Here is a 13,039-nt window from a genome sequence, read left to right on the forward strand (position 1 = left end):
TTTTAATGTCGTCATTGTTATAGTTTGATAAAACTGAATCATCATTGCTTAATCTCAGAAGAAATTTTCACAGAAGCAACGCAGTTTTTATAATTTTTATTTTAATATAATAATTTCAAAAATAATGTTTAATAATTTTTTTGGTAAAAAACCAACTGTTAAGGAACAACAACGTGAAAATGATAAAAATTTACGCAAAGCAACTCGAGACATTGAACGTGAACGTCGTAAATTAGAGGAGGAAGAGAAGAAACTTGAACAAGAAATAAAAAAGAATGCGGCTTCAGGGAACAAAGATGTGTGTCGTATCCTAGCTAAACAATTAGTGGAAATACGTAAACAAAAGGCTCGAACATATGCAGCAAATAGCAAGATAACTTCAATAGGATATCAAAATAAGACCATTGGTACTAATATCGCACTAAGCAATGCCATGGGTACTACAGCAAAAACTATGGCTGATATGAACAAAATAATGCGACCCGAAGCTATATCAGCGAATGTACGTGAGTTCCAACAAGCTAATATGAAGATGGAAATGACAGATGAAATGATTAATGATACCCTGGATGATATGCTCACTGAATCTGGTGACGAAGAAGAAACAAATGATGTGGTTAACAAGGTGCTCGATGAGATTGGCATTGAAATTTCAGGTAAAATGGCAAACATTCCCTCAACTGGTACTGGAGATTTAGATCGCAGTGATGTGCGCACAGAAAAAGATATTGCAGCTCAGTTAGCAAAATTGCGTTCATCCTAAAGTATTTATAAATTGCAAATATAAGAAGATTTTATTGTATTTTTATTAAAGATAAAATCTTTAACAAATGAAATAAATCAATTGTAAAAACAAATTTGTAAATTTAATAAACAATAATAACATGCTTTATACACAAATTTTTTTAGTTATATATTTAATATCACTTTAATAATTTTAGCAACAAAATTAAAGTCGTGCTGTCATACCTCCGGATGCTACAATAGATTCGCCTGTAATGTAACTAGCATCATCAGACACCAAAAAAGCAACAATTCCTGCCATTTCATCTGGCATACCCAAACGACGCATTGGTATTCTTGCAAGCGCTGCTTCATTTGCCGACTCCTCTTCATGCAGCTGCAAGATATTAATATTTAATTTAAGTAGTTTCATTATAATTTTACTTATTCTTACCGCCTGTGAAAACTTAGTTTTGATAATACCAGGTGCCAAACAATTTACTCGTATTCCTTCTGGAGCTAAATCCTTTGATGCTGCTTTTGTAAGACCAATTAGAGCAGTTTTACTCACAGAATATGCACCAAGAAGCTTAAAAGCAAATAAATGGTAAAATTCTTAATCTTGAAATAAAATTTGATTTATAACTTATATCAGAAATGACCTTAACTCGAACTAAATATAGTGCAACAGAGTTTAAAGAGCAAAATGCATACAATTACAAAAAAATTCTTTAACTCGAATTATGGCAGTTCAAGAGTATCTCTGAGATAATAATAATAATTAGATATATTAATATGTAGTTGAGCTAATTATATATATTTAATAATTTTGAAATCATAACTTTGAAACACAAAATAAAATTTACCTCGAAAGCATCATAGCCAGCTATGGATGAGACAAATACAATACTTGAACCCTTTTCCTTTCGCAAATATGGCAGCGCCTCTTTTGCCAGAAGATATGATGACTTAACGTTTATATCGAATATTTTATCCCAAACATTTTCTTCACAATCCAATACAGGACCTACAGCTGGATTTGCTGCTGCGTTCGATACCAAAATATTGAGTTTACCATATTTGCGCATAGTTTCTTCAAATAGTTGTTTACGATCACTTGCCTCAGCCACGTGACACTTCAATCCCATAACGTTTAGATTAAGTTTACGTAATTTTTCTACTGCGTTGGCTACATTTTTCTCCTTGCGGCTGCTGATAACTACATTAGCTCCATCTTCGGCCAATCGCTTTGCGATAGCAAATCCAATGCTATGAAGATAGAAACACAGTGTTAGTAAATGATAAAGAAGTACTAGGCCCGATTTACCCGTCCGTTGAAGCTGTAACAATAGCGACTTTCCCTTGAAAACGTTTCATATTTCCCGATGTTGAACTCTGACTGGACAAACGCTTAGCACAATTATTAATGCTGATACTACACGTTGCAGTGCTGTTGAATTGATTAGCCACTGGAACAGATGATGTTAGAACTTTGAACTTTCCACTAGCTATTCTCGTTGGCAGATTTTGAATTACTTGAAACATTTTATTTCACTAATCACAAATTCTGTGTGAAGTTCGTGTAATCGTCTTAAAATCTAATCAATTTGTGTTATTATTAAAGAGATATTCTTTCGTCCAATAAATAAAAAACATAAGCAGTATTTTCAAACAGTTGTAATAAAAAGTATAAATAAACTTCCAGCGCTTTTTAAGAGAGAATATATTAAAGAGAATATTACACACACACAGGGTTTCTATGAAATTTTATTTAAAATATAATTATTAAATATTTATTTTAAATAAATTTATTTTTTATGTTATGTTAAGACTATTGTACTTAATTCGACAAATATGCAAATATATTCTTTATTTTTAATAGAAAACTAGGTGACCCCGCGAACTTCGTACCGCGTAACAGTCAATAAATGTTATATTAAATTATAGGTAAACTAAATTTAGAAATTTATTAACGTAATAAAATGAATACAAAAAATTTATTGTATTCAATAGTTTATTAGGATATTGATATATAATTAATTATTTTAAATGGTCTGTCAGCAAGAACCTATGGGTTGCACTCCGATTGATTCTCTTCAATAAAGAACCTTGTGATATACGATATTTTTTGTTTTTTTATCAGGCCCAAAATTTAGAACAGTAAGTATAACTCACTTCACGCTGGTCAGAGCTTCGCCTTTGTTGAAAATCAAAATGGGTAATACAATCCCGAAAAGAAGTGTTGATATTATATAGAAAATTATGTTAATGTGTTTTTAAAAAAATTGAAGTAGAATTTTTTTAAAAAGTATTGTATACTTTTTTGTAACCTAATTTTTCTTTTAAAAAATTATTCTTTTATTTACTCAGAACTTATGGCTGTACATATAAAAAATTGTTAAAATATGCTAACGTCTGACATATATGATAACAGCCTGAAAAGTTAATGTCTTCAAAATAAAAACAGATAAGAATTTATTTTTGTGTGCATTATTGGATAAAGAACAACAATGGTTAATTTATTAAAAACTTTAAATTTAAATTTTTTTTATATTTTCTATATATTTCCATATATCATGAGTCTGTTTGGCATGATTTTTTTAAGAGACGAATAAATTTACTTATATTAGCTTAATAAGTTTACATCTATTAAGCATGAAACTGATTATTATTAGCTGACTGTTTGATTCCTATAATAGTACGTATGCACTAGCTTCATTAGACCTGTTAACTTACTTAAGATTTAAGTAAATCAAGCAATCTCAAGTGAGTTAATTGGTCTAACGAAGCCAGTGGAAACATACTATAAGAGTGAACTACTGAACCGATTAATACATATTAATTTTTATGGCACTGCATATAACAAAGGGAACTCCCATATTATTAATCAAATATTAAAATATTTTGTTGTAAGTAATTTTAGTTGATAACACATAGTAAATTACTAGATTTTAATAATTACTCATATCACACTGTATTCGTTTATTTTTTTTTACATAATATTTAATTTAAAAAAATTTATTAGTATAAATTGTAGGTCATACTTGTCATAAAGAAAATATTGAAGAATTGATAAAAGAAGGAATCCTAGATTCATATACATACAAAATTTATCCAATAAGTAACATTTACATTAATAATTTAATAATATATGGATATTATGTGGGGTAAAATATTGGAATATATTGGCTCTCCTAAATCTGCTTATATGCTTAAGATGAGTTTCATTGGTGCATAATGATGGCATGTACTCTGCTCATAATGTGTTAGTGGTTAATTGGACCTAACAGCTAGTTTTAATTTTAGTCATTTATGTAATGATTCTACGGTTTTAATTTAATTCAATGGCATACAATCCTAAAATCGTTTTAATTTGAAAGTTGAGCAATTTTGATTATGTTGGCCCCGATAGGTTAGCTTTCTCCGAAATATCGCCGCATTTAACCCCAATTTTGAAGCAACCTGTAAAAATATTTTAATCCGAATTCCAGGAAAAATATTATGTTCTACTTATATGCTAAAGTTAACTTTATTTGAAATATTATATGTCTCACCTTAGAGAATGATTTTATTATTATCAGCAGATGGTATATTATTGGCGTATGTTTTCAGTGTAAGGTGAGGTGAATCGAATAACAGGAAGAGAACTTATCCTGCATCTATACTCACTAAATTTTACAAGATACTTGTACACTGACTTTCTTATTGAAATATACAAATTTTTTGTCTGTAGACTTAACTTGATAATAATAATATTTATTATTATTATGAAAGATTATTACATTTGAATATAAAAATCTTGTCAAAATCCTATAAGTGTAGACACTAATCAATGTATGTCAATACTGATTTATTTTGAAACTATTAAATTTATTACTTGTTTTTAGATTTAATAGTTAATAATAGTTATAGTTATATAAATTTTATATCAACTTCTACTTGCATCATAAAATATAATAAATATTTGACCCTCCTCACATTGCAATAAATTTCTTAAAAAAAAAAACTAGTTATTAGGTACAATAAAATCTGAGTAAATAAATGCATAATATTTTAGGAGTGACGTAGTTTTCTACTTAGAGAATTGAAGTCAAAATTTTTGATTTCAAATACTTAAACTTTTTTTATCAAACAACCTCAATAGACTAGCAACCAGAGTCTATTGTAGTGTCCGTACTGACAGCAGTTATTTATAGTCGACTAAAATTATTAGTTAGATTTTATAGCTAACTGTAAAATTTATTTTACGACCAATTTAACATAAATGTGATATTCACATCTATATACAATTTACTAATTATACCAATTTATTCATCATCCGTAACTATACAGTCTATGTACGACCTAAGCCTGTTTAACAACATCCTTTCATTTTTCTCTGGTTTAAGCTTTTGTTTTCCAATTTCTTATATACAGTTTATTAGTTATCGAATAACTATTCCTAACACTAATTATAAGTTTATAAGTTTTTCTAATAATATGAATAGCCACAGTATGAAACTTGAACCTACTAAAACCACCTCTTAAGAATGACTCTCCCATCCGCTATCACATTCCAATAAAGGGGTGGCGGATAGGAGTGCAAACAAGCTTAGTATGAATATATGGAATCAAAATATAACATGTGTGTCATCTTAATCTACATCTTTTTAATAAAATTGATTTGGGATGACAGAATAAGGGTTTGAAGCAGTTGGAGCTTCTATTTAGAATGACTGTTCAACTTTAATCTAGGAAATAAGTATTAAACCGGAAGGTCCTATGCACGTTTGACATTAAACAATCTTCAACAAAGAAATTTTGATATGTACGAAAGGCTGAATATGTTCTGTTTGGCTACATTTAGGCACACAGGATTTAGAGTGGTCGAAGAGCTCTGCTCTACCGAAAACACATAAAACAGTTAACTTTTAATTCTATGCTCACGGTCTCTATTTTCTTCAAAGTATAGCTAGTTGTGGTGGAGGGAGGAACGAGTCCTCCTCAATTAGCTTAAAAAGCTGTTTTGAATCCACAAAACCTCGTAATAGTGGTAAGTAGAGAGTAGGTCAAGCTAAAACTAGCCAGAGGCATTTATAAAGGCAAGAATCGGGCCAATGCTAATGCTGGAGATAACGTCGAGTGTGTTTAAAAAAGGGGCCCCCAGAATATTAAGCCTAGTTCTGACCAAACTTGGACATAGACACATCAGATGTTCTGGTCTCCTTTCTTTGAGAGCTGAAGATACTACAGGCTAAATCTAGCTCCATGTCGTCCTATGGTCCAGTGCCCTGTAAAGACAGATATTAACCTAGATACCTCTGATTTGCTTCTGTGTATTAAGTTCTACATTTGGAATATATTGGCCGTGTAGCACTCGAACTGGATGCTGAGGCGACAAAAAATGTTATGACCATTCAACCTACAAAGGTAGCTGACAGGGACAGGAATTGAAATAGGGGTATCCATGAAAGTATATTAGAAATAAGAAATTTTACCTAGATTCGATTGAATTTTTTTATTTTTTATTGTGATAAGAAAATATTTAAGTTTAATGCAAAATGTTTACTATAATTCCTACATCTATATTTATTGTTTACTGTGTTCATTTAAATATAATAACAAATTTTAATAATAATTTTATTTTCACACTGTTTGCCTAGTGAGCGAGTATATTTGTGAAAAAAAAAACTGCTTGCTAACATGGTTAAGTGTGTAAATTAGTATAAACTGAGCATTTTAGTGGTTTACAGTCGACAGCACAATTTAGTTGAGTTAGTCTGATTAAGTATTTTGTTTGGAATCGTTCTGTTACCGAAACGCCGATCCGTTGTATTCAAAAGATAAAAAAATCGCTTAGCATGTGATAAAATTTTAATGAGAATTACTAAATTTACAGAAGCGTAAATCTCATCAGATTAAAGTTTTTTTTTTGTTTGTTGCACAATTATAACAATAATAAAAATTATTTAAATAAAAAGGGGAAAAAAGCAGTTGTAATTACGAAATGAATAATTTAAAAAGTACAATAACGACTACTCCTCCCCACACACCTGAACCATTACCGGATTTTAAAGCGCCTGTTTTTAAGGATGGTGCATTGGTGCTTTACTTTCATCCATACAATTTCTATTCGCAAAAAGTAAGTCGCGTTCAGTGCCTATAATAATATTAAATATTTTCAGTTAAATTTGAAAAATTTTATAGACTTAATACGCTGTCATCATTATACACTGTCGTTTCTTAAAGTATCATGTGACTTGCACAATACAAAAAATAATTGAAGTTAAACACTAAAATTATAAATTACAACTTGTACTTACGGATATATGTATTAAAAAAATTATATTTCAATAGTTAAGAATATTTTCAAATAATTTGAAGCAGCACGCCATTTGAATTTATTTAAGAAATTAATTTTCTAATTAAAAATATTTTTCTTTTTTATTCAGCAAATGAGAGAATCTAACCTAATTAAATTCTTCTTCTCATACCTCTATAATTTTTTTTAAAAAAAGTAAATAAAAATATATTGTTTATTATATATATATTTATATGTAAACTAATATATAAACAATTTGTTGTTTAAATTTTTTTGTATATTTTTTATCGGCGTACCTACGAAGCTAAACTTAGAATATATATCAATTATGTGTTAATTACATACCAGTGATCTAATCATTGTATTGTCGTACTTAAATGCTTAAAAACTTTTGATAAATGAATAACCTGTCAGGAGATATAAATCAGTGAACTATAATAAACTTAAATTCATTATGTCTGTCTGGTAAAATGAATTTTTATTAAATTTATTACATTTAAATATTATTAATAATTTCTTAAAATTATGGCTTAAAAAGACAGTACTTCATAAATAAATATATATGTATATACCTACAATAACACTTATTTCTGACAATCAAAAATTTTATAGTTTTTTAGATACTACTAATTGATTTGACAAAATAACATATATTGAACTTAAGCCAATTTATTTAAAAAAATTACAGATATTTACGTTGTCATCTAACTTAATTAACAATAAAACAATGAAAATGGTTTAGATTAGATATAAAGATATTACAATTAATTAATTGTATGGCTTCAATTATTTACTTAATTGACTCTATCAAACTGTTGACATCATTCAACTGACCGTATAGCCTAAATCAGAGTTTCTCAATTTCCAGCCCATCGATTCATAAGATATTGTATTATTGCTTTTAGAAATATTATTTTTTGGGAAGATATTGATACTGAATTTTATTGATTATATTCAATGTGTTTATTATTGATTCCTGTAAACCACATTGAATATTTTCTGGGCTTACGTTCTTGATTCAAAAACACTGTTCTATGTTAAGTTGAGAGGACTAATGCTAATACAATAGGGACTTCCTGACAACTGCACTTCCTCTCGAAAAGATTTATTTCCCATTCTGATCACGGGTTTAGATTAGTGTCTCTCAATCCAAAACAAACTGTTGACCGGAGAAGTATTCAATATATTTTGAAAGGACCAGGTATCAACCTTTAGACAAAAAATAATTTCATAAAAAAAAAAATTAAATGTTGAATAAATATTATATATACATAGTAAGAAAGTTTAAACAAAACAAGTGACATTTTTGCAAAAAAGTTTAATTCTTATTTTCTAAATTAAAAATACTTGAAAGAAAATATACAGGGTTAACCATATTGTAGTTTCGAAAATACAAGTAAATAAGATACACTTGTCATTCAGATTTTGAAAAAAGTTTTATTTTTGAATATTGTTTGGACCTTTCCATTAGGTGTGATATACAACATCATTTAAATATCTTTTACTTGACATGTTACAGTACTGGATCATTTTAAAGTTTGTCGATACAAATTCTGCCACTTAACGATTTGTTTGCATATGCCCACAAAAACAAAAGTCCACTGGTGACAAACTGAACGATATTAGTTGACCAATCATGGAATAAATAAATTAAATGTAAGGCCATAACCTGTTATATACTTGAAGGGAAGCGGAGGTTCCGTAGATAAAATAGTAGAGTATACTTTTGTTTAACATTTAATCATGTCATGACGCATTAATAATGAATAATAATATATGTACGTATAGGCTTTCGATTCATATTCTGGAGGAGATTAATACCCTCATTCAACTCTTTGTTAATAATAACAATAATATTTCTTAGAATATACAAAGATATTTTATAGTAATAAAATAATTTAATTATCTTTAAACGATTGGTATTGCACTACTTGCTCCTGATAATGGCCAAGAACTATAATCTACTAAATTTAAATGATTTAAATGAGTTGAAATTAAATAAATTTTATAGAATAAAGAGTTATCGACTTCTCGCGCTACAAAGCTGAAACAAGTAGTCTTTTATGGCTTTTGACAACATTATATCGAAACCTTTAATCTTCAACATCTCTATCTTCAATTGTATGCCCTATTTGTGGTCATGTGTCGGCAGCTATTAAAATTGACGATTTGTGTCAAACCTTCATCATATTTTCAAAAAGTACAAGCCTATCACATTTCGCGACTAATTAAATTACTATAGTTACTATAGAGGTAGTTAGTTACGGCTTTCTTCTGTCCCAACTGTAACAATTTTATTAGTTGGCGTATCCTCTAAACGAAAAATTAGTCACATTACTTAACAGAATCCTACCACAGACTCACCATTTTTGTATTAAGTTACACATAACTCTAACACGTTTAGCAATTGTTAAACGATCCATATAGTAAAATGGTAAACTTTAAAGTAAACATGACTCAATGATGTACAACCCATATGCTCACATATCTATTTATAATACTCATCGCTATAAAGCTGAGTCTACTGCTTTCTCGCCTATGCTTACTCAGAAAATTTGGCGAGCATAGCATTTGTTTTCCTATTTTCGAGATCCGCTATATAGAAATAGTACAATTTTTTAAATTTTTCAAAAAATAAGTTTATATCATCGCAAGTACTTTGAATTTTTAAAAATTAAATAAAATTTTAAGTTCTGATAATATACAAACACAAATAAAGACAATACGAAAATTGTTAGCGTAGGTTATTTATCGGCAAACTGATTTAAATATTACTGTAGATTGTAGATAGATTTTTAGTCATTTCAGCATTTTAACAATGTTTTTTTATTCATAAACAATATTATTATAATTCAATGCTTAATTTGAAAAATTTTCTTTTTAATAAATTAATATATAATAAATTTATATTATAAAAATTCATTTATTTATTTTATATATTATGTTAACAAGTACGGTATTTGATCTACCAAGCACCTTACTCAACTGACTCCGAAACAAGAATAACTACTTTAAAGAAAGCTTATCAAACCGATTACAGCCGTAAGTAAAACTCACAAGAATTGAAGGTTATACCCGAATCAGTCTTCAAAAAATTTATGGAAGATTGAGTCATGTGCTAGGAGAATAGAATTGTACTCAATGGAGTGGGTCACTTTAAAGTCTACAAAATAAATATTGATTGATTAAATGTGTGTACATTGGACTACAAGTGAAAGATATTGATAGTTAACCTGATCTATTCTTCATTGGACCTTCCAAAACTTTTCCACTTGTTATATATCTAAAATTATGCCAAGCACCAATGCTGCTGCTGTGGTTGTTGTAACTCGCTGGGACCTGCTTGTGAAATCCTTTTGGGAGGTGATGAACGGTACTTGGTCGTCTTTGGGGACGAGTGGCTGGGGGACCTAGACACGACCGTTCTTGGAACCTTCCAATCTGCCACTAATGCTAATCATTACATCTGAATGGTTTAAATTTTGATTGTAGTTACATTATAAATAGTAGATTTAAACTTTAGAATGCTTTTGTAAATGATCTTATACTACTCTATATTCATACATTATTCTATACATGTAAAAGGTATTTGCAATAAAACCACAATATGCAATGTGTTATACTTAAAAAAAAATTTATTATACCTAGGTAGGTATTTTATTATGAACATTACGTATGTTTTTAATAAATATTTTATAAAGTAGATATAATTTTGTTTATAATTTTGATTTTGGTTATCAGTTAGAACCGGAATAGAGAACGATATAAGTATTTAATTAGGCCGTGTGCGAGTTGGAGTAAATTGAGATAAAGTAAATGGAAATTTCTTAGGGATTTTTTGAACTGCACTTATGTAAATATTTATTTTTTTTTATTATTGCACTTACGTATTAGTTTTGGTTAAAAGTTTTCAAATATATTTATTTATTTATTAAATATCTTATAAAATATTCACAATGGTAACACCTAATTTACCTAATTTTTATCTAATTTACCCTACTCGAAATTCTGGAAATTTATTATTTACTTGAGGAAATTTACTATTTACCTCAATTTACTCGAGCTCGCACACGGCCTTAATTGTATATGTAAATGTAAATCATTTATAGATTTCAGTACAATTATATATAAATGAGAATTTCTAAAAATTTTTTATTTTTTTTATTTTTCCATAGATTTAGGATGTATTTTAGTTTTGCTAGTTAAAAGCAGAGATAATGTAATTATGATTCCAATATCTTCAGTAAAAGTTATACACTCCCTTCCTTCTGTTTCAGTCATTTCATTTAAAGAAGTATATATAATACAATACTTAATTTCGGGACTAAGAATTTATTATATTATAAATATTTATATTTTTTTAATATAATTCTTAAAGGCGATCATATTAGAAAAGTCTTTCGGTATAGATACATACAGATATGTTTCGCTAAATGTAATTATATAATTGCGTATAATTTAATGCAATTAATCAATACTATAATTAATTAATTTCGAAAGAATAATACAAATTTAGTATAAAAATATTTAGAATATTTTAATTAAAAAATAATATTTATATAAAAGTTACCACACATATGCTTATTTTTTTATTAATATATTAAATATATATTTGATATATTACAGGTACTGCTTATGTTATATGAAAAAAATTTAGAATTTACACCATATGCATTGGATTTATCAAATGGAGAACAATATTCTTCGTGGTTTCTAAATATAAATCCTAAAGGAGATGTTCCTGTTCTACAAGACGGGCCATTTATAATTCCAGATTCCAGACACATAATGAATTATGTTGAGGATAAATTTAGAAGTGGTATAAAAACGAAACCACCTACCATTTTATTACTTTCTAACTAAAATCTAATATTTTTATAGATAAACATCAAGCATTTAAATCATATAATTTTACTGCCAAAGAGTATGAAAAATTACAACGTTTTGATAAACTTTTAGCACAGGTACCTGTTGGTGCCTTAAGTCTTGGTTCCTTCATACATGAAGATTTAAAACTAGCTCCCAAACCACCATTTATTGGTCCAGTACGAAAAGCATGCATAAGTAAGTTTTTTATCAAAATAAATATATATAAATATATATAAATATATTTTTTTTTTATATATATATTGCTTCTCTCTGCTTCTCTTCAATGTTTCTAATTCTAATTCAATAATATCTAATAATATTTCGCTAATAGAACGTCCTATTACTTATAGAAGTAAAGGAACTGCCATTATACTTTTACTTAATAAGCTTCGATTTTTTTTTTTTAATTAATTTTTTGAAATGATAGATTATTTGTTAATTTAATTTCATTTTAAATTACAGAAAATAATGAAAAAGTATACGAACTACTAAAAAAATCAATTGAAGAAGCAGAAGTAAATAAAGCCGCTTTGTTACGCAAATTAGAAATACAAGATCAACGAAGACGTGTGGTTTATTCACGTGTTGAGTTTCATAAAATACTAGATAATGTATATAATGTTTTATATACCATCGAAACTGATCTGAAAGAGAATCCTGATCGCGAGTGGTTAATAACAGATAAATTAACATTAACTGATATTGCTTTCGGCTTATTGCTACATCGACTTTATCAATTGGGTTTCGAAAACTATTATTGGGGATATGGAAAGCTTCCGCATGTGGAAAGTTTCTTTTTACGTTTCCGGAAGAGGGAATCTTATCAAAAATTAGTTCCAACCAATTTTGAAATATTGAAAGATATGTGGCAAAAAACTCCATCTAATTACAAAATTGGTGCTGGAGCAGGAGTTTTAGGTATGGCTATGTTTGCAGCATTTGCTCATAAATGAAAAACAAAATTCATACATTTAAAAAATATCCATTTCTTTAAACAATTAACGTATAAACATGAAACACAAATTAAATTAATAAAAACAAAAAATGGCAATTAAGACATATAAAACAATAAAAAAAACAATAAATATACAAATAACATATTATATAACTACAACTATTCAAAACACCATAGACGTTATAAATAAT

At 28.1% G+C, this 13,039-nt stretch overlaps 3 protein-coding genes across 3 annotated transcripts; 2 read left to right on the top strand and 1 right to left on the bottom strand.

Annotated features, from left to right (window-relative positions):
* Nucleotides 1-11: 11 nt before the first annotated feature.
* On the top strand, nucleotides 12-809 carry LOC119668606 (charged multivesicular body protein 2b-like). The gene has a single exon (XM_038078173.1). The coding sequence runs from the start codon at nucleotides 125-127 to the stop codon at nucleotides 761-763; it is 639 nt and encodes a 212-aa protein (XP_037934101.1). The 5' UTR covers nucleotides 12-124; the 3' UTR covers nucleotides 764-809.
* Nucleotides 810-889: 80 nt separating this feature from the next.
* LOC119668303 (dehydrogenase/reductase SDR family member 4-like) lies at nucleotides 890-2,370 on the bottom strand. The gene is made up of 4 exons (XM_038077765.1): nucleotides 2,051-2,370; nucleotides 1,590-1,992; nucleotides 1,178-1,312; nucleotides 890-1,120 (listed from the first exon to the last, which is right to left on the bottom strand). The coding sequence occupies exons 1-4, from the start codon at nucleotides 2,266-2,268 to the stop codon at nucleotides 950-952; spliced, it is 927 nt and encodes a 308-aa protein (XP_037933693.1). The 5' UTR covers nucleotides 2,269-2,370; the 3' UTR covers nucleotides 890-949.
* A 4,129-nt stretch (nucleotides 2,371-6,499) lies between these two features.
* On the top strand, nucleotides 6,500-12,946 carry LOC119668160 (ganglioside-induced differentiation-associated protein 1). Its single transcript, XM_038077586.1, has 4 exons — nucleotides 6,500-6,844; nucleotides 11,651-11,843; nucleotides 11,906-12,088; nucleotides 12,356-12,946. The coding sequence occupies exons 1-4, from the start codon at nucleotides 6,710-6,712 to the stop codon at nucleotides 12,844-12,846; spliced, it is 1,002 nt and encodes a 333-aa protein (XP_037933514.1). The 5' UTR covers nucleotides 6,500-6,709; the 3' UTR covers nucleotides 12,847-12,946.
* Nucleotides 12,947-13,039: the final 93 nt, after the last annotated feature.

This window comes from Teleopsis dalmanni, chromosome 1, assembly GCF_002237135.1.
Source record: "Teleopsis dalmanni isolate 2A chromosome 1, ASM223713v2, whole genome shotgun sequence".
Taxonomy (NCBI): domain Eukaryota; kingdom Metazoa; phylum Arthropoda; class Insecta; order Diptera; family Diopsidae; genus Teleopsis; species Teleopsis dalmanni.

Excerpts from the sequence above, each read along its gene's own strand:
- LOC119668160 (XM_038077586.1), top strand. The coding sequence starts at position 6,710 with ATGAATAATTTAAAAAGTACAATAACGACTACTCCTCCCCACACACCT. Across the intron at positions 6,845-11,650 it reads ACAATTTCTATTCGCAAAAA|GTACTGCTTATGTTATATGA; the intron begins GTAAGTCGCGTT and ends GATATATTACAG. Across the intron at positions 11,844-11,905 it reads TGAGGATAAATTTAGAAGTG|ATAAACATCAAGCATTTAAA; the intron begins GTATAAAAACGA and ends ATATTTTTATAG.
- LOC119668606 (XM_038078173.1), top strand. The coding sequence starts at position 125 with ATGTTTAATAATTTTTTTGGTAAAAAACCAACTGTTAAGGAACAACAA.
- LOC119668303 (XM_038077765.1), bottom strand. The coding sequence starts at position 2,268 with ATGTTTCAAGTAATTCAAAATCTGCCAACGAGAATAGCTAGTGGAAAG. Across the intron at positions 1,993-2,050 it reads GTTACAGCTTCAACGGACGG|CATTGGATTTGCTATCGCAA; the intron begins GTAAATCGGGCC and ends CTATCTTCATAG. Across the intron at positions 1,121-1,177 it reads AAACTAAGTTTTCACAGGCG|CTGCATGAAGAGGAGTCGGC; the intron begins GTAAGAATAAGT and ends AATATCTTGCAG.